Genomic DNA, 27704 nt, shown 5'->3' with positions numbered 1-27704 from the left:
TCTACTAAAAATACAAAAATTAGCCAGGCGTGGTTGTGTGCACCTGTAATCGCAGACACTCAGGAGGCTGAGGCAGGAGAATCGCTTGAACCTGGGAAGCAGAGGTTGCAGTGAGCCAAGATGGTACCACTGCACTCCAGCCTGGGCAACAGAGCAAGACTCCGTCTCAAAAAAAAAAAAGAAGATATCCATCTGGGAGACAAGGGGGGCTAGGTTCTGCCCCTAACTTGGTGGGGAATTCCTTTTGTGTACCTCAGTTTCCCCACATGCACTAAGAGGGGATTAGGCAAAGTAAATCTAAAAGCCTTCTCGAGTGACCGGTTCATGTGCCACAGCAGAGGAAGAGCTTCTAAACTTGGCATTCCGCAGCCCCAAGAACCACCATCACCTCCTGCCTGAGTTTCCACCGCAGCCTCTGCCTCACGACCCAATCCACTCCCCACACAGCTGTCATTCCGTCAGTCAGTCATTCAACAAGTATTTATTTAGTCTACTGCGTACTGTGTCCAAGGCATTGTTCTGGGCGCCAGGGGTATAGCAATGAGCTAATTAGGAACACAGACCAAAAAAAAAAATCTCTAACTTCACGCAGCTTCATTTCTAGTGGGAAAATACCAATAAACAAGAAAATAATAAAATCAACTGCTGACGAGGAAAAATTAAAACTAGGAAGGAAAGCCTTAAATGTGGTAGGAGCCGCTGGAGCTGGAAGGTGGTGGGAGGCCAGTGGCCAGGTCGTGGGGGATTGTGGGGGCGTGGGGAGGTCTTTGGCATTTGGGTGAGAGAGATGTGGAGCCCTGGAGGGTTCTGAACAGAGGTGCCAGCTCATCTGACTCCGATTTCCACAGTGCCCTGCTGGCTGCTGAGTGGAGAAGAAGGTGGAGAGATGAAGCATCCTCAGAAATGCAGCAAGGCGGCCATGGCAGTGACATTAGTGGCCCAGACCAGAGAGGCAGGAAGGTGGGGAGAAGCAGCTGGATTCCTGGTGGATTTCAAAGAAAGGGCCAAAAGACTTGTTGATGGCCTGGATGTGGGGTGACAGAGTCAAGGTTGCTGACAAGGCTTCTGGCAAGTGGAGGACCAAGTCACCGTCCACAGGGTGGGGAGAACCAGCAGGAGCAGGTGAGGCAGGCGACATGAAGGCTCCGTTTCTGACCAGTGCCCTCTCCAAAAGGCACGCCTGGCAGCACTGTTCTCTGTTTTCAGTCTTCCTCCAGGTAACGGCCACCTGTAAATACTTGCCACAGCCCCTCCACAATCTGCCACATGTCCACACGCTCCACGGTCCTGGCACTTCTACCTGCCACACAACCCCCCGGCTTTCTCTTGCCTTCGAGTTCTTCACATCTGTGCATCTCTCTTCCTGGGAAATTCTTCCCAATGCTTGCACTCCAAGCCCCAATTCCCTCATCTGCAAAAGCGGGAAGGAGAGAATAGTCTCAGAGGATTGTCCAGGTGCCTTCCAGCCGCCCTGTTCTGCGCCTGTGGCCTGGGATTCTGCACCTCCCTCACTTGGTACCAGGGAAGATCAGCAGCAGTCAGAGCCAAAGCTTGAAGGAAGGGCACTTGGGAGGGCTGTAAAAGCCAGGTACCTGCAGGAGTTCAAGCCTCAGAACAGAGGCAGGAATGAAAACAGCATGGTCTGGAGTAGACAAGAACCCCCACACCAATCTGCCTCTGCCCCACAGAGCCCTCCACCTGGGCCACCCTTCCCTTCCCTTCCCACTCCTTCTTCATGGCCAGTGCCAGCGGCTCCTTCCCTGCACTAGTCCCCAGCCTTCCTCTGCCTGCCCAGACTCTCTGGCCATTTGCCCAACAGCACTCCAGGCCAAGCCTTAGGATCTTGAGGAGCACCCTAGGCACCCCCATACCCTGGGAAAGCTCACCAAGGTATGGCCTTCACCCACACCACGTGACTAGGAGGTAGGAAACTGGACTCCAGGGTGCTCCAGGACTCTTTCCAAACTCAGCTCAAATCCCCCTTCCCCAGGAAGCCATCCTGCTTCCTCCAGACCATCAGCTCTGCAAATTGGTTCGTGGTAGACATGTTGGTCTCCTCCCAAGCTTAGGGCTCAGGCTTCATCTTGCCCACCTTGATGTCTACCCACTTCCAGCCCTCAAAGAGTCCACCTGGAGACTTATGCACCAATATACTGTGCCCAACACAGGAGCTTCCTGCTGGGAGACACCCCTTCATCCGGTGAGCAACCTGCTTTTTATGAGAGGGGAAAGCCAGAGGGGCTGTGGTGCAGACGTTCCCCCATCCCCGGCCCGCTCCTGCTCTGCCATTTCCTCTCCCCTTCAGGAGCTGAAGAAGCCAAAGAGGTTCCTTCTCCCCTCTCAGGCTCCCTCACCTTCCCTCACCTTCCACCCAAGGATATTAGGAGAATTAATGGGATAACAGATGTAATGCCTCCAAGGAAACGGGCCACATAAATCCAAAGTGTTGTTATTAAATTCCAAATTTAGCCCTCAGGATGGGTGAGACATGATGAATCTGGGCTGGGAGAGATCCCAGCTGCGTGGACAGGAAGTCCCTGTGAAATCAGAAGCTATGACATACAGGCTCTGGGCATTCAAGGAAACCCTAAAACCCCCCCAGGACTCTGAACCCAAAGAGCTTCTACAACCACCTCACCTAGAAAGCAGCCAGGCTCTGCTTGTGTACCACCAGCAACAGGAAGCTTGCTGCTTCCCAGGGGGCAGGCCCCTTCCATTAGCTCCGAGGGTTTTTTCTTTTCTTTTTTTTTTTTTTTTTGTTGTTGTTGTTTTTTTTTTGTTTGTTTTTTTGAGATGGAGTTTCACTCTTGTTGCCCAGCCTGAAGTGCAATGGCACAATCTCAGCTCACCGTAACCTCCACCTCCCAGGTTCAAGCGATTCTCCTGCCTCAGGCTCCCAAGCAGCTGGGATTACAAGGCACCCTCCACCACATCTGGCTAATCTTCTGTATTTTAGTAGAAGTGGGATTTCACCATATTGGTCAGGACAGTCTCGAACTCCTGACCTCAGGTGATCCACCCACTTCGGCCTCCCAAAGTGCTGGGATTATAGGCATGAGCCACTGCGCCCGGCTTGCTCCAAGTTTTAAAAACTGCCTGCTATCCAGCCCAAACCATTTCCCCATATGCTTCACACTCCACACTCCAGGACAAATGTTACCCTTCTTTCACATGATAGCCCTTGACCAAGGGTACGTCTCTCTCTCCTCATTTCCAGCTAAACAGGGCTTACACCCCATCATCTCAAGGCAGCCCCCATCAGGATGCTCTTGTCTGAGTAGACTCCTCCTCGTGGCTTCCAAATCCAACATAACCCCTAGAAGGGGTCCAAAGGGAGATAGGGCAGAGCAGAACCTGCCTTGCCTTCGCTCCAGGTGCCTACCTCCCATGGCGGCAGCTAGAGGCAACATTTGCTTTTTTTTAGCATCCTCATCACACTATGAAATGGGGACAATAATCCCCACCTTGTAAAACTATTTCCAGGACAAAAGGTAACATATACAATGTGCCCAACACAGTGAATAGTAGGCACTCAATAAAAGGAAGGTATTATTGTTACATTCAAAGTCTCTCGGGAACCCTGACAGCAGTTTCCAAGGACAGAAAAACCAAGAACTAAGCCGGGGGTGGTGGCGGTCACCTGTAATCCCAGCACTTTGGGAGGCCTAGGCAGGTGGATCACTTGAGGCCAGGAGTCCGAGACCAGCCTGGCCAACATGGTGAAACCCTGTCTCTACTAAAAATACAAAAATTAGCCAGGCATGGTGGTGCATGCCTATAATCCCAGCTACTCAGGAGACTGCGACACGAGAATTGCTTGAACCTGGGAGGCAGAGGTTGCAGTGAGCCGAGATCAAGCCACTGTACTCCAGCCTGGGCGACAGGGCAAGGCCCTGTCTCAAAATAAATAAATAAATAAATAAATTTTTAAAATGGACAATCCACAGAATAGGAGAAAATATTTGCAAACCATATATCTGATAAGAGATTTGCATCCAGGATATATAAACTAACACAACACAATAAAAAGACAAATCACCCCATTTTAAAATAAGCAAAGGATTCAAACAGGCATTTTTCTAAAGAAGACATATAAACAGCCAATAAGCAGATGAAATGATGCTCAACACCATTAGTTATTATGAAATGCAAATCAAAACCATAATGAGATACCACTTCATACCTACTTGCATGGCTAAAATCAAGTACAGATAATAACAAGTGTCAGGAAGGATGTGGAGAAATTAGAACCTTTGTACATTGCTGGTGGGAACATAAAATGGTGCTGCCTCTGTGGAAAACAGTTAACCAGAGAGTCACCATAAGGCCCAGCAATTCCACCCCGAGGTATATACCCAAGAGAAGTGAAAACATCCACACAAAAACTTGCACATGAATTTTCATAGCTGCAAAATTATTCAGAATAGCCAAAAAGCAGAAACAACACAAATATCCATCAACTGATGTTGATGTGGTAAATCCACACAAGGGAATGTTACTTGGTAATTAAAAGGAATAAATTACTGATACATGCTACGGTGTGGACATAGCACGGAAACATTATGCTAAGTGAAAGAATCCGGTCATAAAAACCTATATACACTGTATGATTTCATTTATATGAAGTTTCCAGAATAGACAAATTTATAAAAACAGAAAACAGATTTGTGGTTGCCAGGGGCTGGGGCAGAGGTTGAGGGAAATAGGGAGAGACTGCTAATGTCTACAGGGTTTCTTTTTGTTGTTGTTTGAGACAGAGTCTCACCCACTCTGTTGCCCAGGCTGGAGTGCAGTGGCGCAATCTCAGCTCGCTGCAACCTCTGCCTTCCAGGTTCAAGGGATTCTCCTGCCTTAGCCTCCCAAGTAGCTGGGATTACAGGTGCTCACCACCATGCCCGTCTAATTTTTGTATTTTTAGTAGAGACAGGGTTTTGCCAGGTTGGCCATGCTGGTCTCAAACGCCTGACCTCAGGTGATCTGCTCGCCTCAGCCTCCCAAAGTGCAGGGATTATAAGCATGAGCCACCTGCCCGGCTAAGGGTTTCTTTTTGGCATAATAAAAATGATCAAAAATGAATAGGTGTGGTGGGAGGATAGCTTGAGGCCAGGAGGCGCAACATAATGTAGAGACTCTGTCTCTACAAAAACTAAAAAAAAAGAAAAAAAAGTAGCTGGGCCTGGTGCTGTGCACCTGTAGTCCTAGTTATGTGGGAGGCTGAAGTGGAAGAATTACTTAAGCCTAGGAGTTCGAGGATGCAACGAGCTATGATCACATCACTGCACTCCAGGCTGGGTGACAGAGTGAGACCAAATAAAAATCAAAATGTTTAAAAATTAGGTGGTGGTGGTGGTTGCACCACTCTGCAAATACATTGAAACCCATTGAATTGCACACTTTACAAGAGTGAATATATGGTCTGTGAATTAAACCTCAATAAAGCTCTTATTCTCTTTTTAAAGCGGCCACTTGCTGAGGTCTGGGAGTGACAAGAAGGAGAGAAAGACAGATGTCTCAGCGGTGGGAGTGGTGGCTGCATTGGACACATCAGCAGCCCTCCTGCCCTCAAACCTTCCCAGCAGGTGCTCCTCAGCCCCAGGTAAGTGGGAGTGGGCTCCATGAGCTGACAGACCAGTCAGCATCTTGTCCCTGGGAAGTGGCAAGGAGGATGAAGGTCTAACTAATCTGGCCGGAAGTTTGGAATGGGGAGCAATAAAATCCTGGTTGCGGCAGCCATGGGGCAGAAAGGGGAACAAAGAAAAGCCAGCCTGTAGAGAGACAGAGAGGCATAGACTCAAAGAGGGGGAAGGAGGAAGGAGGGGAGAAGGAAGAGCTGATTTGTTCTGAAATGATTTTCCAGACCCAAATCCAGGGAGGCTGCCAGCACCGCCTACCTTTTGGCTTTGTTAGACCACCCACAGCTTCCCAGTAAACTTCCCCCTTTTGCTGGGAGGTTTCTGTTGAAAGGATCCCTATGAAGCAACCATTTTCTTCCTGCTGTGGCAAAGACTGGTCATTGTCCCCCAAAACTGTGCTCCCACATCTGCCTGAGCTGGAACAAGCCTATATTTCCCAGCCCACCTCACAGTTATTAGGTGTTGCAGGAGACTAAGTCCCAGCCGATGGAAGAGGAGCAGAAAAAACACAGGTGACCTCTGATCTGGCCTTTGTGGAGAGTGGGTGGCCTCCCACAGGCCCCAGTACTAGGGCAAGGTGCTCTTAGGGTCAAGGAGATGCTGACCTTGCACTAGCACCACCGTGGGTGAAGACCTCCTTGGATTTCACATGCTAAGCGCTTCATTGCCTCACCCAGTCCCAGCCCCACTATGATGGGCAACTATCCCTCAGAATGGCACCAGCATTGGCAGCAAAGTGGAGAGAGAAAACGTCTAGGCCCTCGAAGACGCTGTTAAACTGCAGTGTCCACCAACCCTGAAGGTTCCTGGGCATCCAGGGGGTTCTTACAGGAGCTAATAAGCAACCTCGCTGTTCAAGGCAGTGTAAGCTGACTTCTCAGAGACTTGCAGCAGAAGGCCTCCTCCCTAACATACCCTCTAAACCCATGACAAAGCCAGCTCAGGAGCACCAGTGGGCGATGTTTCAACTCTAGCTTCCCAGGGAACATTTCTGTACCAGTGACACACTCTGTGAGACGACACAGGGCAATGAACTGAACAGCAGGGAAAAGGTACCCCAGACAGCATGCAGTGTTTTGTTACCTTAAAAATGCAAGAAACAGCACTTGAGTAGCAAACGGCTCACTTGCTGTCAGAAGTGGCGTGAACTCCAGGGGAAGACGCCTGAAGCTCACTCCTTTCCCCAGCATGAATGAGCTGAAGGACTTGGGGCAAGTCATCTACCCTCTCTGTGCCTCATCCATAAACAGAAGAAAAAGCAGCCCGTCTTGCATGCTGCGTGAAGGTGCCAAAGGAACTGAAGAGCTCTCCTTCCCCGCTCCAAGGGGGCCTGATGGAAAGAGACATCATGTTTAACTTGTTTCCTCCACCAAGGACAGCTGCAGTTAACAATGTTTGCCTATGGGTTGGGCAATTTTTTTTTTTTTTTTTTTTTTTTTTTTGAGATGGACTCTCGCTCTGTCGCCCAGGCTGGAGTGCAGTGGTACAATCACGGCTCACTGCAACCTCCCTCTCCCAGGTTCAAGCGATTCTTCTGCCTCAGCCTCCTGAGCAGCTGGGACTACAGGTGCATGCCCCCATGCCCGGCTAATTTTTGTGTTTTTAGTAGAGACGGGGTTTCACCATATTGACCAAGCTGGTCTCGAACTCCTGACCTTGTGATCTGCCCATCTTGGCCTCCCAAAGTGGAGATTACAGGCGTGAGCCACCGCATGCGGCTGGGTTGGGCAATTTCTAACCAGACTCTCTGAATATCATCATTGACGGTGGGAGCCAGCAGAGGGCTGGACCACTCTTTTGAATCCCCTTATAACCCAGGGATGAGCACATCTATAGCGCTCTGAAAAGGCAGTTCTGGAGATTTCCTGCCCAGGTAGAGCAGTGGCTCAGCTGGGTGAGCAGTCACCGAGAGTATAGGATGCCAGTCCCTGGATTAACGAGGTGAATGCCAAAGACCCTCCGAGGCAATGTATTTTTGGAAGAAATACACACTGCAGCAGAAAAGAGAACATGGTATAAATTTTCCTTCTTCCAAACAGTGCAGAATAGAAACCTATAAAAGCAAATTCTGGATGTCTGAAGATATGGACTTTTTAAAAAATCTTGTTTGAGAGATTCCACCTTACTGACTTGCACCATATCCCTGGAAATGCTTCCTTAAGTGGCTACTGGAGATGGATGTCATGTAGCAGGGTTTACAGATCCCCTGCAATCCGAGGTCCTTGAAAAGCACAAGGCAGTCTCTTCCTCAACTCCCAAGGCAGAATTTTATAGTGGAAAGAGATGTTGACAGCCACTTTCTCAGCACCACTCTCTCATCCTACAGTGTAGGAAACTGAGGCCCAGAGGAGAAAGGGGTCTTGCCAGAGATCTTAAAGTGTGGTGGGGCAGAGCTAAGGCTTGAAAACAGGTCTTGGACCCAGCACTGTGGCCCCGGACCCATGCTTGTCAAAGAATAGGACAGAGGCATAGCACTGTAGGCAGAAGGCTGAAGCAGAATCGGGCTGCTGGGGTTCCCAGCCTTCGGCCCCCACCTCCCCCAGTAGAAACCGCAAGCTGCCTGGCTGGGCAGCTACAAAAGGGGGAATGCTGTTTGCACAGGATCTGCAGAGACCTCGCAGCACGGATGGGTAGACATCACCATGCACATATGAACGGCAGAAAGCCCTCCAGGTTCAGCTTCCCTACGAGGGCCGAATCCTATAAACAAGATTACCACCCCCATTAGACCTTCTCTGAGAAGAAAGAGTGACCTCTCCAGTTGATCTGGCATCAGGCTTTTTTCATGCTTCCACAAGGGTAGCGGTCTTGACAACAAAGCAGACCGCTTCCACGCCTGTGCCCACAGTGCCCCCTTGTGGGAGTCTGCATAGTGCATCACACGTCTTTATTTCACCAAGTGAAAAGGCAGGGATGGGGCAGTCTACAGCACTGTCCTTCCAGGTCTCCACAGCTGTCCCGCTCTGGAATATCCTCCCCTTCCCTAAGCTCAGTGGTTCTCAAACTTTAGCATGCATCTGAATCACCTGGAGAGCTTGTCAAAACACAGGTTCTGGCTGGACGTGGTGGCTCACACCTATAATCCCAGCACTTTTGGAGGCCGAGGCCAGCGGATCACCTGACATCAGGAGTTCAAGACCAGCCAGACCAACATGGTGAAATCCCATCTCTACTAAAAAGTGCAAAAAAAAAAAAAAAATTAGCCAGGCGTGGTGGCAGGCACCAGTAGTCCCAGCTACTGAGGAAGCTGAGGTGGAGAATCGCACCCAGGAGGCGGAGGTTGCAGTGAAGCAAGATCACGCCACTGCACTCCAGCCTGGGCAACTCAAAAAAAAAAAAAACAGGTTCCCTGGCCCCACCCACAGCTTCTGACTCAGTAATTCTAGGGTGGAGCCCAAGAAATTGAATTTCTAGCAAGTTCCCTGGTGACGCTGCTGCTGCTGTCCAGGACCACACCTGGAGAATCGCTGCCTCAGCTAATCACCTCCACCCATTTAAGGCTCAGGACCATTTCTAGCTCCTTGGCGAGATGTTCCACAAATGCCCCCAGGCTTATCATAGGATGCCATGGTTGTGTAACTTTAACCAAGTTCCTTAACCTCTTTGAGCCTCAATTTCCTCATCTATAAAATGGGGGTAATAGTACTTCCCTCCGAGTGCAGGTAAATGAGACCAGGTGCAGTGGATCATGCCTGTAATCCCAGCACTTTGGGAGGCTGAGGCAGGTGGGTCACCTGAGGTCTGGAGTTCAAGACCAGCCTGGCCAACATGGAGAAACCCTGTCTCTACTCTACAAAAATTAGCCAGGTGTGGTGGTACACACCTGTAATCCCACCTACTATGGAGGCTGAGGCAGGAGAATCACTTGAACCCAGAAGGTGGAGGTTGCAGTGAGCTGAGATTGCACCACTGGGGCAATCCAGAGCTCCAGCCTGGGTGACAGAGCGAGACTCATTCTCAAAAAAAAAAAAAAAAAAAAAGGTAAATGAGATAATTTGTGCAAGACTTAGCTCAGTACCTGGCACATGGTAAACAATAAATGTTAGCTATTCTGTGGTCATTAATTAGCAATAGTATTACTGTTCATTTGCCAGCTTCTTGAGGGCAGAGACAGTATTCCCATTAGAGACAGAATTCTCAGAGGCAGAACGGATCTTAGAGAAACTTCAGTCCAGCTTCCCAAGCCTGACCTCACCTGGGAAGCTTCAGTCCAGTTTCCCAAGCAGCCTCACCTGGGAAGCTATTAAAACATCAGGTGCCTGGGCGCTACCCAGATCTACTAACTCTGAAAACTAGGGCAAGAGGCTGGGCATTTGTTGTTTTTGAGACAGAGCCTCGCTCTGTCACCCAGGCTGGAGTGCAGTGGCATGGTCTCGGCTCACTGCAACCTCCGCCTCCTGGGTTCAAGCAATTCTCGTGCCTCCACCTCCTGAGTAATTGAGATTACAGGCACGCGCCACCACGCCCAGCTAATTTTTGTATTTTTAGTAGAGATGTTTCACCATATCGGCCAGGCTGGTCTCGAACTCCTGACATCAAGTGATCCACCCGCCTCAGCCTCCCAAAGTGCCAGGATTACAGGTATAAGCCACCACACCCAGCCAGCATTTGCATTTTTAACAAGCCCCCAGCCTGGCCAACATGGTGAAACCCCATCTCTACTAAAAATACAAAAAATTACCCAAGCATGGTGGCAGGCGCCTGTAATTCCAGCTACTCAGAAGGCTGAGGCAGGAGAATCGCTTGAACTCAGGAGGCAGAGGTTGCAGTGAGCCAAAACAGTGCCACTGCACCCCAGCCTGGGTGACAAAGCAACACTCCATCTCACAAAAAGAAAAAAAGAAAGCCCCCGCCTGCCAGGTTTGGGAATTACTCATCTAGCCCAGATAGCAGACAGACACAGAGAGGGAAATAGAAGCCCAGAAAAGGGAAGTCTTTTGCCCATCCATGGCCCCAGCTGACAGTAAGCTGAGTGGAGATCAGGAACTGTGACTCCTGATTCCTGATCTGGTCCCTTTTTCCGAGTTATTAATACTTGGGGCCAGGCGCGGTGCCTCACGCCGGTAATCCCAGCACTTTGGGAGGCGGGGTGGGCAGATCACCTGAGGTCGGGAGTTCAAGACCAGCCTGACCAACATGGAAAAACTCCGTCTCTACTACAAAATACAAAATTAGCCAGGCATGGTGGCACATGCCTGTAATCCCAGCTACTCGGGAAGCTGAGGCAGAGAATTGCTTGAACCCAGGAGGCGGAGGTTGCAGTGAGCTGAGGTCGTGCCATTGCACTCCAGCCGGGGCAACAAGAATGAAACTCCGTCTCAAAAAAATACAATAAATACCTGGATGCCATCTCATCGACCCATAACCTTCTACATAAATTCCCTCTCCAATATGCATGATGAGCAGCCAGAGCGTTGCCGAAGTATTTCCTGTGTGGAGGAACTCGGCATGTGAAAAGAACACACAATCCACTGCAGAACATCTAATTCTCCAACGTTTTATTTTCTTTAACCAAAACACTGAACAAGTGAAATCCTTAGCTTGGCATACAAGATCTTCCCTGATTTATTCTCCGCTGACCTCTCCAGCTTCGTTTCTTACCAGGACCTCACCTGTACCCTCTCATCCAGACTGTGGGCACTGGCAGGCAGGTCTCATTTCTGCCTCCCCTCAACATCTGGCATGCGGGAAGTTCAAGGGTGAGTGGATGGGGAAGGACAGTTGGATTAATGTATGGAGGTGTGTTCACAAAGCTCTAAAACCCAGGAGAGCCTCTCTGCCAGCACAAATGAGTCAGGTGTCATGCTTCTGTGCTCTAGCAGCCAACCTGAAGACTATTTTTGAAATGGAGTATCTCCCACCAGAAATGCATTGTGCAAAACTCTGCTCAAAGGCAACAAAGTCATGTAGGGCCTTCCATCTTGTTGATTCAAGAGGATGCCTACCTACCCACTCTGCTCCCACCTCCCCAGTGTCATCCTCTCTTCCCCTTGCAGAATGACTTGTCTCACCTTGTCCCACACTGCCTGCTCCCATCTCCATGCTTTCTTTCCTATTTTTCATGGCCTCAAATGAGAACTTTCTCCTGTGCATCCAAATCAGATCATGTCTCTTGCCGCTGCTGGTGTTACAGTAATCCTCCCTTATCCATGGGGCAAACGTTCTTAGACCCCCAGTGGATGCCTGAAACCACAAACCCTATCTACACCAAGTTTGTTGCTATATATACATAATTAAAGTTCATAATTTAGGGAGTAAGATATTAATAATTATACTGTAGTAGGTTGCATGAACTCTTTTCCTCTGAATACATACATATATTCACATTCTTGATGGGAGATAAAATGCCTATGTGGAAGGGAGAGGAAGGGAGGTAAATGACGTAGGCATGGTGACGTGTTAGGCTACTATTGACCTTCTGACGACACTTCAAGAGGATCATCACTTTTGGGTGATCCCAGACCATTTAGCCATGATAATTTTCCAGACTGCAGTTGACGGACAGCAACTGAAACTAGATAGGTGGGGACTGCTCTATGTCTCCTGGAAGCCTTCCAAGACCCAGCCTCCCTGCACTGATCTTCTTGGCTCTCAATTTCTATCATGTCACAGTCATACACTATCTGCTACTTCACAGAAAGGAACAGAAGCCAGATCATGGGATCGTCATTAACTACCTCAGAGCTTTCAAGACAGAACAGCTTCTTTATCCCCAACTTGCAGAACAGGGACACATAGCAGGTGGTCAGTAAATTGGGAATTTGGCTAGCTATCTAACACTTGTTCAATAAACCCATGGCAACTGGCACCCTGCTGGCAGTCATGAGTTTTATATACCATTATATGCACAGTGCAAAGTAGCTTAATACTGGAGTGCCTGAAAAAATGCAGTGTTTTGGAGTCAGATGATTGCATTCCAATCCCATCCCCACCACTTAATGGGTGAGACACTGGTAAGATGCTTAACTGCTCTACACCCTTTCCAGCGTGGGTCCAGGAAGACATGCTTCTTGGAGTTAACATGCAGATTACGCCGGGCACGGTGGCTCACGCCTGTAATCCCAGCACTTTGGGAGGCCAAGGCAGGCGGATCACAAGGTCAGGAGATCGAGACCATCCTGGCTAACATGGTGAAACCCCATCTCTACTAAAAATACAAAAAATTACCCGGGCATGGTGGCGGGCACCTGTAGTCCCAGCTACTTGGGAGGCTGAGGCAGAAGAATGGCGTGAACCTGTGAGGCAGAGCTTGCAGTGAGCCGAGATTCTGCCACTGCACTCCAGCCTGGGCGACAGTGAGACTCCGTCTTAAAAAATATATATATGTGTGTATGTGTGCGCGCACACAGATTAATGGAGATCGTTGTTCAGAGTTTAGGACAGCACCTGTTTCGGCTCCATGAGAGCACCATGTAAGATGCTGTCTTTGAGGGCAGCCTAAAATAAGCAACTTGCCAGGGAAGAAAGGAAGAGTGCAGAGTTGAAAGCTGCCTGATTACATAGGCACATCCAGCTACAAACAGAACTCATGGTTGTGATGCTAGGAAAAGCTAAAAAGCAGCACCCCAAATATTCACTGCAGGTACCTTCCCAGAACCACCTCTAGCTGAGTTTCTCATCACTCTTCAAAGATCCCTGCTCTCTCTAAGCCACAGCTTCCCATCAGTGACAAGCTGAAGGAAGGGATGTGCTCCCTCAATATTGATTCAGCTTAGTAAAGTCAAGTTTGCATTTTATGGAGGCTCTTCCAAAGCCTGCTGACAGCACAGGGTAGCCTGGTTACTGTGAGGGCCTACAGTGTGCTGAATCTGTCCACAGTTTGAGTTCCCACAAGTCCCTGCTTCCTGACACACAATTGCTGAGCACTAGTTTCCAAACTGTTTTCACAGTTGTTACATCCTCAGCCTCAAAATAGCCTTGTGAGCCAGGGTAGCTAGCAGATACCCTTGGGAGCCCAATTTAAAAGACAAATTAACCCAAACAAGGTACCAGGTGACTTCCCCAAAAAACACTTGGATGGACTAGATGGAAGAGAAGCAGGCAGCAGGGACAGAAGACCAGAGGGCAGGTAGAGGAGGGTATTAGCTGGCCGTAGGAGCAAAGGCTGTGGAGACCAGAGAATACCTGTCCCAACAGATGCAGCCAGCCTGGAGCCCTGCCAATTGTTATCAAACAGGAAGGTGGGCTACTACTGCTGCTTCCGGTATTTCGAGAGGCTGGAAATCCAGACCTTTATGTAAAATTTGCCAAGTTTCCAAATGTTATGCCTAACAAGGCTCACAGCAAGACTGCCACATTTTCTATAATATCACAACCCAAGTGGATCCTCTGGAAAAATAGGCCAAGCCTGAGTTTCATCCCACCTCCCTTCCCAAGGCTACTGGCTGAAAGACTACAACTTCTGCCCTGAGCACAGCTGAACAGAAAAGCCTCCCCACTTCGTGACTTTGATGCCAACCTTCAATCATTCAGGCTCTCTGCAGCTATGCCCTTTTTCTTCACATCAGAAACTATTTCCTACCCTTCAGCTCTCACTCAATTGCTTCCTTCCACTCTCCCTGCATCAACTTAGCAACCACCCCCAGCTCCACGTCCCATCCCATCCTATCCCATCCCTGCAGCACTGTCAGGATCCTCACCACCTTGCCTCTGCAAGCTGCTCACAGGGTGCCTTCTCTGCTTCCACACTCCAGCTCAGTCACAGGAAACTGCATCTCAAACCCCAACCTTTGCTGCCCCTAGCATTACCTTCAGCCTGGTATGCACTGTTCATCAAAAAATGTCAAATCACATCAAAGACCCCATTCTTCCACACGTTCTGTACTAGTAAGCCATTTCCTGGTCCTAGCAAAGTAGTAGCAGATTCCTTATCAAGAGAACCTACAGGGCCAGAGGCCCCACAAACCGAAGTACACAGCCTCTGTAGATATGAAAACAGAACTCCAACCACCCCCTGGCCAGCAGGCCCAGCCCCATGACTTAACTCTTCACAGCCCTGCCCTCCGTCTGTAGGTGCTCCATGCAGGGGCTGTGACCATCTTTTCTCCAAAACATTCCACTACCCTTCCTTCCTGCAACCTCAACCCTTCTGCCTTCACGGTATTGCTTTTCCTGGGTCCCCTTCATGCCCAACCAAGTCTTTCAGCTCTCTACTGCTTCCTGAGATTTCTCCAGTTTATCCAGACATGGTACTTTTTAGACTCTAAGCCAGACGTGGTCGCTCATGCCAGTACTTTATGTGGCCAAGGTAGGAGGATCGCTTGAACCCGAGTTCAATCAAGACCAGCCTAGGTAACAAAGCTAGACCCTGTCTCGAAAAAAAAAACACCTCACTGTAGCCTCGAGCTCCTGGGCTTAAGTGTAATCATCCCACCCAAACCTCCCAAAAGTGCTGATGACTGTGAGCCACTACACTGCGTCCACCGCGGACATGGTTCTTAACACAGCATTTACAAGCTTGACTCCCAGATGAACCCACCTAAGCTATAAACCAATCAGCAAACAAACACCACCCCATGACATTAAGTTTTCACTGAATGCTTCATGGAGCATGTGAACTTGGACAGCAACTGAAATCAGACTAACCTCCTAGCAGTCCCAGGAAACTGCAAATACATTTCAAACAACCAGACACATGAAGTTTTTAGTTTATTAATGTTCTTGTGAAAAATCCACAGTGGCCACAGCTAACATCATTGCAGCACCTTTACTCCTTCGGCTGTGAATCAAGAGAAAGAAGTTTAGTCAGCAACTGCCTTTAAAATTCTTTAAAGTCTTCAATTCCAAAAGTAGTAACATTCATGCACAACAATTATTAGTAACCTAGAATATCAAGTTATTTTGATGTTATCATAACACAATGAAAGCATCAAGAAATAAAATTTACAAACATTCAAGTTAAGAATAAAACAAAAATAATGGGCTAAATATTGCTAAACCTTAAAAACAAAACCATGTCACTGTTAGTATTTTAAAAGGTTACAACTCTTCAGAATATTTGTAAATCTACTTCTAGATGTACTACACATGATCTGCTTTTAAATTGCTACGTCAGTACACCAAGGAGTCTAGTGATCTACATGACTACATGAAAAGCTTGAATTATACCTGTGATCCAATCTCCAGCTCACTGAATCAGTGGCGGGGAAGGGAAAAAGAGAAAGGAGGGAAAAGAAAGATTTCATTAATAGTCCCTTTTCAAACTCCAAAATAATCTGCATTTAAGTGCATGCAATCAGGTACCTTAAAGATGACCATTTTGTTCTTTGCAATTGTATACAGAGCACTCCTTCCAGACTCACTGATTTTATTCCTCCCAATTCTGACAATGCCTTGCCTGATTACTGTAGTTCTTATGCAAACGAGGTAGCCGGACTTCACAATGAAGAGATCATTAAGCCAATGTGGTACCCAGGATGGCCTTGCCCACTTGTCAATGAAGTACATACCTGAGCCTCTGCCCCTCTGCTCTGCCCAGCAACATTGTGCTGGACACACACCAGGAACAGTTACGAGAATCATTACAGATTCAAGTCTAATTTAACCTCAATGGGAGTGCTCTAAATGATCAGGGAAGTCTTTTAAAAGCTGCCTCAGTTCAATAAAAGATACCATTCACAGCCACAAAAGTAGTACAAGTTAGTATTTAAAAAGAGGCATTAATTTAGCTGAACTAAAAATACAATTGCTCCTCAGATATGAGACTACTAATGCCTTAGTATAAGTAACTTAGTATATAACTCCATCGCAACCAAAAAGCAAGAACAAATACCAATTCTAACATCTGAACAAAACTGAATTAAAAGCAATATTGCTATGGCATTTCTTTGGAGCCAAAGAATTTATGTACTCAAATGCATTGATTTTTCCAGCTGGCTTTTCAGAGCAGTGCTAGTGAGAGGCACCAGTGTAACTTGAAGCAGGAATAGTGATGGCTCAGGTCCCCACAGGTAGCTCCTCCGTACCTGTGGGACTCAAAGGCTAAGGGCACTAACTCATAGGGCTCAAAGGCTGGATGAAGAGAACAATCAATGTGTTAAATGTCCTTCAGACCTAGGTCAGAGGACAAATTTTGATGAATTCTTTTGACTAATTCTTTTTGCAACTTCTCTCAACAGGTACAATCCTCACAAACAGGGAGTAGTTCTTAGTGAGTAGTTCTGCTGGCAGTTCATTCATTACATACTCCATGGCGCTGGGACATCAATGTGATTACAGTCCTGGGCAGGCAATCCCAGGTTTACTGCCTTGCCTGGCAGGGAATCACTGCAAAAGGATGCCACAAGAACAAGGGCCTTCATTGATTCAAAATCCCCCTACGCCCACCCCACTCCTACCCCACTTTATACATTACAATTTTAGGCTGTTCAGATGTGCAAAATTTGTTTTAAATGAGGTAACAGGCTGGGCACAGTGGCTCACACCTGTAATCCCAGCACTTTGGAAGGCTTAGACAAGCAGACTGCTCAAGTCCGGGAGTTCAAGAGCAGCCTGAGCAACACGGCTAAATCCTGTCTCTACAAAAAATTGGCAGGGCACGGTGGCACATGCCTGTAGTCGCAGCTACAAGGGAGGCTGAGGTGGGAGAATCACCCAAGCCCGGGAGGTACAGTAACCCATGATCATGCCACTGTACTCCAGCCTGGGTGACAAGAGACCCTGTCTCAAAAAATAAATAAATGAGGTAATGGGCCATTCTAACCAAGTGCTTGTGGGAAAAAGCATATCCACCAAAGACTTTTATATGAATACATAATTACCTCAAAAATTTTCTATTTTAAAAAAAAAAAAAGACACCAGGCACAAAGTTGGGAGATTAAGTAATAAAAAGCAATGGAAATGGTAAAAGGCAGTTTTGCGTATATCCAAACAGGACAGAGGCTTTGCCAGATTTCACAGACTAGTTTATTACCAGTGCTGCCAGGCTGGTTTCATGGCTCCAGAGAAGACTGCTCCTTGGATAAGAGAGCCCTTCCCAAGCCCAGTGTTAACTGAAGCCATTTCCTAAGTATGTGGACACAGCATTTCCCAAGTGCCTACTTGGTAAAGTACTCACCTTCCTCCAGTGAGTCACTTCACATGTAACATGCATTTTGGAGTTTACAAAATAAACATGATTTTAAACGTTTTCTCCTTTGCTCATAATATACTATCTTAAAACATATTAGGTTGGTGCAAAAGTAATTGTGGTTTTTGCCACTGCAATTACTTTTGCACCAGCCTAAATAGCACTGGCATTATAATCGACCATACTATAAAACTGTCGTCCAAAGGCCAACATGCAAAGCATCATCAAAGCAAACTCAGTGAAGGTGATGCATCCCCACATCGTGCTTACAATCTCAGTACCTGCTAGACACTTCATTTCTGATGAACAAGAAATCCAAGAAAGTAGAGAGGAAAAGCAAAAAAAACAAAAAAAAAAAGTTCACAGAACACTTGATTATTTGTTAATTTAACAACCCAACACCTTAATTCTATTCAATGATTTACAATGTCCAACTATTTACAGCTAGCAAAGCTGGTAAAAAGCTGCTTATCGCTAAAATCACTTGTCTTGGCCAACTGGAGAGGAAAGCAATCCTGAGATCTCAGTTGCCTTTCCAGTGTGCCAGGAAAACACGGGCCACATTGATCCAACTGCTTCTTAAACCAGTGTCCATATTAACAAGTAAAATCACAGGGAATGGGATCCGCTCTGCATTGAAGGTTCTATGCCAATTAGTAAAATTAAAACTTCTTGTGATAGGCTTGAAAGGTGCCCACCAGCTGGGATCAATGAACCAATGTGGCCTCCAGATTGTGCTGTGAGCTGACAAGGGGTGGGCCAAGCTACTCTACTGAGGTGTTAAGACACTATGCTACATAGTTTCTTAAAACATGTTACCTTCTGTAATCCAGAAGAAGAGGGAAAAGAAGAAACATTACGAAAAGTTATTTTAAAAATTAGTAAGATCCCTTCTTTCCTAGAAACTAAAGACCTACAATTAATGACGTTTCTATATTTTCCTTGATGAACTATACCTTTTTGCCAGCACCAACATTGGCCTTTGCAGTCCCCCTGACTTTCTTCATTCTGTTCTTGCGTTCCTTTCGTTGCTTTCTTGAGGTCTTTTTCTTCTCATACAGGCCATGCTGAATGAGAAAAGAGTACATCCAGGTGACTTGTAAACATTAAAATCATTACCCACCACTCTGGTAGGGAAACTGACCCAGTCTGAGCTTAAGAAACACAGCTTTCTAAACCAAAACTTTTCAAGTACATTTAATGCATGTTTTTGCTAGAACAGAAAGGATCATCAAGGGATTTTAAGTATAGAATAGCCTCACAGGAAACAAATGGTCCACTCAACATTCTCTGAACAGGAAGTTTGGGAGACTGGCTGTTCTTGTCCAGACTTGAGCTCACAGATCACTATTTTTTCTTCTTTTGCACTACCAAAACAAGGCACCTCCGAAGTGGCTGAGGGGATCTCTTCCCATTTCAACTCCCCATTACTCCCTTATGACAGACAAGCATTTACAACCCCCACATCATGGAGATTCCGGATCTACTCATCTCCACTCTGCCCACCTTTGCACTTGCTGTTCCTGGGGCCTACAAGACTGTTTCTGTATCTTTACAAAGACTACTTCCAAATCTTTACAAGGATCTCAGCTTCAATGTCACCACCTCAGCAAGGCCTTTAACATGACCGAACGTCAGTTAAAAATAGTGCAGCCTCAGCTGGGCGCGGTGGCTCACACCTGTAATCCCAACATTTTGGGAGGCCGAGGTGGGCGGATTACGAGGTCAGGAGTTCAAGACCAGGCTGACCAACATGGTGAAACCCAGTCTCTACTAAAAATACAAAAATTACCCAGGCATGATGGTGCGCACCTGTAATCCCAGCTACTCAGGAAGCTCAGGCAGAAGAGTTGCGTGAACCTGGCAGGCGGAGGTTGCAGTGAGCCAAGGAAATTGTACCACTGCGCTCCAGCCTGGGCGACAGAGCTAGACTCCCTCTAAAAAAAAAAAAGTGCAGCCTCTACCTATGACATCACCAGGATTTTCCCTCACAGCTATCGTATGGGAAGGTTTATCTAACAGGATAGGATAAAGTGAGTTAAAGGAACAAACAAAACAAGCACTTCGAGGTGATGATGCTTACTTGTTTACTAGAATGTAAGCTGGGGAGATTGCCCAGATCACTGCTATAGTTCACTCTGCAGTGTTTGACACTCATTATACAATCAAAAACCTTTCCTGGTTCCTGACTACCTATGGGTTTAAGCCCAGACGCAGACTTAATCCAAACTAAGTGAATTTGGTGCCAGGCTACCTTTCCAAACACATCCCCTTACTTCCCCTCTGGAAAACAATCCTTACCCCTAGCCCATCTCCAAGAACACTACTTCAGCTGCCCTTCTGAACTCAGCTCAAATGTCAGACCTCAATTTTGAACCTCCGTACTCCACCTGTGCATTTTATGAAATAACTTTTTCTCTTAATCCTTTCAGAGTTGTCTCCCAGATTGCTTGGTCTTGCCCTTTTCACCACACTCACAACACAACGCTATTGAAAAAATAGGTCTTCAGGAGCTGATCAACAAATGAAAAGACACCTACTCTTGCAAGTCTATGTTTGGGTTCATTTTTCTTTGCATAATCCAGGGAATCATAAATCATGCCAAAGCCAGTTGTCTTGCCACCACCAAAATGAGTTCTGAATCCAAATACAAAGATGACATCCGGTGTGGTCTTGTACATTTTGGCTAGTTTTTCCCGAATTTCTGTCTTAGGCACTGTTGCCTTCCCGGGGTGAAGGACATCAATGACCTAAAAGGAGATATCAAGTTTAGCATTCACTATGATAAAATACATCTTTAGAGTAAAGGACAATTAAGCAAAGATTGATGTGCCCTTCCTTACCATTTGTTTCCTCTGAAGTAGTCGGTTGGTCATGAACTTTCTAGTGCGGATAGTTACGGTGTCGTTCTGAAAACATAAACAATCTGGTTAATAAAACTACTCCAACTTTTCTTGGCCCTGCTGTGATTTTCCAAGACCTAGAATGTTGCAGTCCAATTTGTAGCCAGTAGTCATGTAGCGAACTAAAGTAAATAAAACCCACTGGGCAGGGCCAAACTCACAGGATACACCTAAGGAATACATAAAATACCAAGAAAACACAATGGTTTTACACATAAATCTGTACAACTTACTTCACTAGGTTATGTGTATCTCTGGGGCAGGGTTTCTCAACCTCAGCACTACTGATATTTCCATATGGATAATTCCATATGGATATGTTGTGGGGACTGTATGTTTTAGAATAACTATAAAAATCCCAGCCCTCTAACCACTAGATGCCGGAAGCACTTCCCACCTTTCCCAGTTGTGACAATCAAAAATGTCTCCAGACTTAGCCAACTGTTCCCTTAGGAGAAAAATCACTCCGGGTTGAGAATCACTTCTCTGGGGTAAAAACTGCTGTGGCTCATATAAAGGTCACTCAATGAACTGTGTTTATCATGTCTTGCACAAATGTGCCCCAAACCTTGTACTCACTACCTGCATGTAATCTATCCTTCTAGAATGGCCATAGCAGAGATCAGAGAAAACGGTATTCCCTTCTGAAGGACTGAACTGCACCTTTACTTAATACCTAACAAAAAATGTGGGCATTAATCAATTTATGCTAACAATTTTACCAAAAAGGAGGCGCAAGAGACTTTCATGGCAGCAAATAACTTCCTAGACTTTCTCCATTTTACTTTGAGAAACCACACCAAATTAAATCCACGTCAGTGGTACTCAATTCTTGAAAGTAAAGGATCAAAGGTAAGGAGAAAAAAAAAAAAGATTGCTGGTAAAGTTAAAAACGGATGCTGGAGGAGCTAATAACCCATGACTTAGGGCAGGACTACCTTTTTATAACATCCCTTTCCAGGGCCTGTTTCCCCACTACGAAACATGAAGATCCATCCAGCTGACAAGTTTTCTAGCTTACACGTGGGAATGGTTTCACTTGCCGCAACTCGCCCAGGCGCTGCCCGCACCTTCTTCACCTCTTGGACTGCCATCACCTGCAAGCCGCCTACCTAGCCCAATGAGGAACTGCAGACGAGATGTGCCTCCCAGTGTCCATCTATCCCGCCCGTCCCCTACCCCCATCCACCGTGCTCCACGAAGTCAACAACCGCAACAGCTCCTGCACTGCCCAGGCGCTGGAGCCCGAAGCCCAGCGTGTCCGGGTCTACAGCGCAGCCCGCCAGCCCGGACGCCCTGCCAACAGCCCCGAGCCCCTCGACAACCATCCTCTGACAGAAACGGCCAGAGAAGAGCAACCGGGCTTCGCGTGCCTATAGCTCAAGTACTGGGACCCGGGGACCACGGATGGCTCGGATACGCGGCAGATGACTGCACGGGCCCAGGGAGACTCACCATGATGGCGACCTATCTTCAGACAGCCAAAGAGGAAAAGAGAACCACGATTCGCCGGCCAATCATATCAACGCGCACGGAAGGACCCCGGGAAGAGCCGGCGTGGGGGCGTGGGCGCGCCACGAGGCTGACCGCGCCGATGCCTGACTTAGGCTGCCTACGGCCCCGCCTCACAGACTTTTGGCCACACCCCTGGAACTCTAGACTGACCAATCCAGAACCAGAACAACTCGAGCCGACTAGGTTTACGCAAGCAGGTGTTCAATTTCAGTTCAATTAATTATGTTGAATTGTACGTATTTGAATTCCGGTAAACCAAATTAGTTTAAATTGCCTTCTTCCGAGTTAGAGGTGGGTAAACTTGGAAAGCATTTTAGGATATCCTCTCTAACAGTCTCCTCGTTATATGGCTAGGGAAACTGCAGAAACCCTGACTCTAAAACCTTTGTTATTTCAAGTACTTAACATTGCCCATTCTAATTTATTATTCATGAGTATTATTTCTGTGACTTTTATGATGAATCTTTACTTTAAAAGATCTCTTTAATTTGTATTTTTCTGCAAATCTTGGTCATTATGCAAAATTAGCTTTTGAAAAATATTTGGCCGGGCGCGATGGCCACGCCTGTAATCCCAGCACTTTGGGAGGGCAAGGCGGGCGGATCACCTGAGGTCAGGAGTTCGATACCAGCCTGGCCAACATGGCGAAACCACGTATCTACGAAAATAAATAAATAAATAAATACAAAATACAAAATTAGCGGGGCGTGGTGGCTCATGCCTGTAATCCCAGCTACTCGGGAGGCTGAGGCAGGAGAATCGCCAGAACCCGGGAAGCAAAGGTTGCAGTGGGCCGAGATCACACCATTGTACTCCAGCCTGGGCAACAGGAGCGAAAATCCGTCTCAGAAAAAAAAAAGAAAAGAAAAAAAGGAAAAAAAAAATTGGAAGCCAGGGGCAGTGGCTCACGCCTATAATCCCAACACTTTGGGAGGCCGAAACAGGTAGATGACCTGAGGTCAGAAGTTCGATACCAGCCTGGGCAAAATGGCGAAACCCCGTATCTACTACAAAAAAAAAATTGGCCGGGTGTAGTGGTGCATGCCTCTAATCCCAGCTATCTGGGAGGCTGAGACAGGAGAATCGCTTGAACCCGGGAGGCGGAGGTTGCAGTGGGCCGAGATCGCACCATTGCACTCCGCCTGGGCAATAAGAGCGAAACTCCGTCTCAGAAAAAAAAAAAAAAAAGGAAAAAAAAAATTGATTGCTCCAGAAATATTTTCTTTAACGTGAAACAGACATGTAAAGAATGTAAATATATATGTTCCGGAGAAATAATAAGAAGAATTTCCCAAATGTTAGTGCAGACGAGGTGTCCAAGGTGCAGGCTTTGCGGGCAGCTTTCCTATTTTCTTTTTTTTTTTTCCTGAGACAGAGTCTAGCTCTTGTCACCCAGGTTGGAGTGCAATGGCTTCATCGCGGCTCACTGCAACCTCGACCTCCCGGATTCAAGCGATTCTCCTGGCTCAGCTTCCAGAGTAACTAAAATTACAGCCTGCGCCACAATGCCCAGCTAATTTTTGTATTTTTAGGAGAGACGGGGTTTCACCATGTTGGCCAGGCTGGTCTCCAACTCCTGACCGCAAGTGATCCGCCCCCGCCTCGGCCTCTCAAAGTGCTGGGATTATAGGCGTGAGCCACCGTCCCCGGCCGACTGTTTTTCTTTTTTTTCGTTTTTTGTTTTTTTTTTTTTTTTTTTGAGACCGCATCTCGCTCTGTCACCCAGGCTGGAGTGCAGTGGCGGGATCTCGGGTCACTGCAACATCCGCCTCCCAAGTTCAAGCGATTCTTCTGCCTCAGCCTCCCGAGGTGACCAACTATCCTTATTCTTAAGAAAATAGTCAGCCGGCTGGGCACGGTGGCTCATGCCTGTAATCCCAGCACTCTGGAAGGCCGAGGCAGGCAGATCACGAGGTCAGGAGTTCAAGACCAGCCTAGCCAATATGGTGAAACCCCGTCTCTACTAAAAATACAAAAATTAGCCAGGCATGGTGGTGCGCACCTGTAGTCCCAGCTACTCGGGAGGCTGAGGCAGAAGAATATTTATTGAGTGATTGTAATGTGCCTGTTACATTCTAATTACTTTTACCTGCATTTTGCTATTTAACCTTCCCGTTGACTCTAAGAAATAGGATACATATTACTCACCCATGTTATAAATAGGGAAACTAACACACAATAAGATTAAATAACTTTCCCAAGTTCACACTTTATATACGTGTATATATACACGTATGTGTATATATATACACGTCTATATATACACGTATGTGTATACATACGTGTATATATACACGTATGTGTATATATACACATATATCTATATCTATATCTATATATTTTTTTTTTTTTTTGAGGCAGAGTCTTGCTTTGTTGCCCAGGCTGGAGTGCAGTGGCACAATCTTGGCTCACTGCAACCTCCGCCTCCCGGATTTAAGCGATTCTCCTGCCTTAGCCTCCTGAGTTGCTGGAATTACAGGAATGCACCACCACACCAGGCTAATTTTTGTATTTTTTAGTAGAGACGGAGTTTCACCATATTGGTCAGGCTGGTCTCAAATTCCTGACCTCATGATCTGCCCACCTCGGCCTCCCAAAGTGCTGAGATTACAGGCGTGAGCCACCGCGCCCGGCCTGCACAATTTTATTTTTTATTTTTTTTTATTTTTGAGATGGAGTTTCACTCTTGTCGCCCAGGCTGCAGTGCAATGGCGTGGTCTCGGCTCACTGCAACCTCCACCTCCCAGCTTCAAGCGATTCTCCTGCCTCAGCCTCCCGAGTACCTGGGATTACAGGCGCACACCACCAACCCCAGCTAATTTTTGTATTTTTAGTAGAGATGGGGTTTCACCATGTTGACCAGGCTGGTCTCGAACTCCTGACCTCAGGTGATCCGCCCACCTTGGCCTCCCAACGTGCTAGGATTACAGGCGTGAGCCACCACGCCTGGCTGCCTACACAACTTTAAATGGTGAAAGCTAGACTCCCATGATGGCACTGTGATTTCATAACTTTTGCTCTTAACCTCTAGATAAGTCACACACGATCCAACCCTTGTTGGTATAATATTGTAAACATCAGAGCCGGGTGTGGTGGCTCACACCTGTAATCCTATCACTTTGGGAGACTGAGGCAGGCGGATCACGAGGTCAGGGATTCGAGACCAGCCTGGCCAACATAGTAAAACCCCGTCTCTACTAAAAATACAAAAATTAGCTGGGCGTGGTGGTGGGCGCTTGTAGTACCAGCTACTCGGGAGGCTGAGCCAGGAGAATCGCTTGAACCCGGGAGGCGGAGGTTGCGGTGAGCCGAGATTTCGCCACTGCACTCCAGTCTAGGCGACAGAGCGAGACTCCGTCTCAAAAAAAAACAAAAACCAAAAAAACCCCATATATATATATATATATATATATATATATAGTCAACATTATTTCATGATTAAGTGATGGAGTACCGAAATGAGTTAGGAAAACCTGATATGCCTCGTTTTTTTGTCTGTGACATTGTGTTTTGCTAGTGAGGATCCATGGCGTCTGAAAATGAAATAGCGTCCCTTCTTAAAAATTGAAAGTTGTTAAACACTTTTGTTAAGTTCTGTTTTGTGTTTCTCACAAATAATGAGGACTTAGTTCTAGATTCTATAGCGCTGAGCCCTGTGGTGATGTGATTTCCTTGCTAGGCTCATGCACTAATATATCACACTAGGATCACCTCCCACAAGTTCTCACAGACTGTAGACAACTTATTTCAAGACATGAATGATCTTTACTTTCCATTCTCTCTTTTCTTCTGTAGATTACCATGGCTGTTTTCACTCCAACAGATTTTCAACTGTTTTTGTAATCAAGAATGTAAGTTTAATTCTTCCCCCCTCCCTCCAAATAACTTCATGAACTGGAGGCACATGTGCGCCCATATTTTCCGCTCTGTTTTCCTTTGTTGGTCCTCCACAGATAGTGTGCCCTCTGTTGGATGGGCCGGTTCATTTTAGCTTCCACCTTCCCTTAAAACAATTAGAAGCTCTTAATTTAGATGGTACTGCTGTTAATGATGATGATTTTCCATTTTATGCAAGTTTTGGCCCTCTGCTTGTCTAAAAGTCTTGAGGCAAAGAGTTATATGCAGTTTCTCTGCGGGTGTCTGATTACCTGGAGAAATTGACCAGAAATGGGATTTTTAAAATACAGCACACGCCTCGGTGCGGCTTCCAGGAAGCGCCACCAGGTGACGGTGCGGGGAAAGGGAAAAAAAAAAGGCATGCCGGAAGTCTCTCTTGACAGACAGACGCGCGGGCGAGTAGCGGAAGAGGAAGCGGACACGTGGGACACTCTACGGTGGCCGAGAGGATGCCGCAGATGTGTTAGCGGCGAGTCCAGAAGCAGCCCCAGGAGGTGCTGGGGGCATCGTTTCTCTAATCTGGCCTCCCGAGTGCCAAGGAGGCGTCCCGGCAGCGGTCATCATGGTGAAGGAGCAGTTCCGGGAGACGGATGTGGCCAAGAAAATGTAAGACGGAGTAAGAGTGGCCAAAGGGCTGAGAAATAGGGCAAGGGGTCCGAGGTCAGCGGTCCCGGGTCTTGGAGGGTCAGAGATGGGGTGCAATGGGAAGGGAAGGGCCAGTAGTCCATAGGTGTGACCAGCGCCCAGAACTACCAGCGTTGGTCAAAGAGCATTGGTCAGGCTGAGGGGATTTCAGCACCTCGAGAGGTCCCGGACTTGGGCGGAGAAGTCGGAGTGGCCTGAGCCTTAATGATTTGTGCACCCTGGGCCAAAGCTCGCATTCTCCTGAAGTCATACAATGATCCCTGTTCTTCAGCGAACTATCCTCTGCTGCAGCGAGGGGAGCAATCTGGGGCGGGGACTGTCTCTAATTCTGTCAGCCGCAGAGCGTCTGACACGGAGGCAGTAGTTGCTTACCAAAAGGATGGGGTTGCCCACTAGAAAGCTGTACCACAGGCCGACGGATGGCAGTGTCAGAAATAAAGCTGCTATCCGGGCTTTTGCCTTCAGAAATACGTTATTAGGCGGTGGCTCCTTCTTAGAGTTCTCGGTAAGAAAGTGAATTCAGCCGGGCGCGGTGGCTTACTCCTGTAATCCCAGCACTTTAGGAGGCCGAAGCGGGTAAATCTCCTGAGCTCAGGAGTTTGAGACTAGCCTGGGCAACGTGGCGAAACCCCGTCTCTATCAAAAATACAAAAATTAGCAGGCGTGGTGGCGCGCCCTTGTGGTCCCAGCTACTCGGGAGGCTGAGGCCGAAAAATCACTTGAGCCTGGGAGGCAGAGGTTGCAGTGGGCAACCTCCTGCATTCCACCCTGAGTGACAGAGTGAGACGCTGTCTCAAAAAAAAAAAAGTGAATTCATCATTCTTACAGCAGACACTGAGGAGGATACTGCGCGTTATTCCCAGTGTTGGACGTTAAAGATACGGTCTGAATAAAACTTTTACTGCCTAATCTAGTTGGAGAAGGTACACAAGTCAACACTGGGTACGACAAGTGCAATGACAAGGGTAGGTCCAGGGGGTTTTGAGAGCACATAATGGGTCCAGGCAAAAGAAAGCAGACCAAACTGCTTTTTTCAAGGAGCAG

At 47.2% G+C, this 27704-nt stretch overlaps 2 protein-coding genes and 1 long non-coding RNA gene across 5 annotated transcripts in view; 1 reads left to right on the top strand and 2 right to left on the bottom strand.

Moving 5' to 3' along the window:
- Positions 1–461: 461 nt before the first annotated feature.
- On the bottom strand, positions 462–10080 carry LOC117974645 (uncharacterized). The gene is made up of 2 exons (XR_004664725.3): positions 6717–10080; positions 462–1411 (listed from the first exon to the last, which is right to left on the bottom strand). It is a non-coding gene; the product is annotated as an uncharacterized LOC117974645 (long non-coding RNA).
- Positions 10081–15268: 5188 nt separating this feature from the next.
- Positions 15269–22194, bottom strand: RPS24 (ribosomal protein S24). 3 transcript variants are annotated; one of them, XM_008965583.4, is made up of 7 exons: positions 22059–22194; positions 20544–20609; positions 20241–20450; positions 18657–18767; positions 17982–17999; positions 15741–15762; positions 15269–15351 (listed from the first exon to the last, which is right to left on the bottom strand). In XM_008965583.4, exons 1-5 carry the CDS (start codon positions 22059–22061, stop codon positions 17994–17996), a joined length of 396 nt encoding a protein of 131 aa, XP_008963831.1. In that variant the 5' UTR covers positions 22062–22194; the 3' UTR covers positions 15269–15351; positions 15741–15762; positions 17982–17993. The 3 variants fall into 3 exon arrangements, with proteins under 3 accessions (XP_008963831.1, XP_008963832.1, XP_008963828.1); XM_008965584.5 differs by lacking the exon at positions 17982–17999; XM_008965580.4 differs by lacking the exons at positions 15741–15762; positions 17982–17999.
- A 4250-nt stretch (positions 22195–26444) lies between these two features.
- Positions 26445–27704, top strand: part of POLR3A (RNA polymerase III subunit A) — a 54393-nt gene continuing 53133 nt past the window's right edge. The window contains exon 1 of the mRNA XM_034930951.3: positions 26445–26621. Within this exon, the coding sequence (XP_034786842.1) occupies positions 26578–26621 (44 nt within the window). The 5' untranslated portion in view covers positions 26445–26577. The remainder of the gene's footprint in view (positions 26622–27704) is intronic.

This window comes from Pan paniscus, chromosome 8, assembly GCF_029289425.2.
Source record: "Pan paniscus chromosome 8, NHGRI_mPanPan1-v2.0_pri, whole genome shotgun sequence".
NCBI classification, from domain to species: domain Eukaryota; kingdom Metazoa; phylum Chordata; class Mammalia; order Primates; family Hominidae; genus Pan; species Pan paniscus.
The sequence above is the reverse complement of the archived record's forward strand: the minus strand, read 5'-3'. Positions and strand labels throughout refer to the sequence as shown.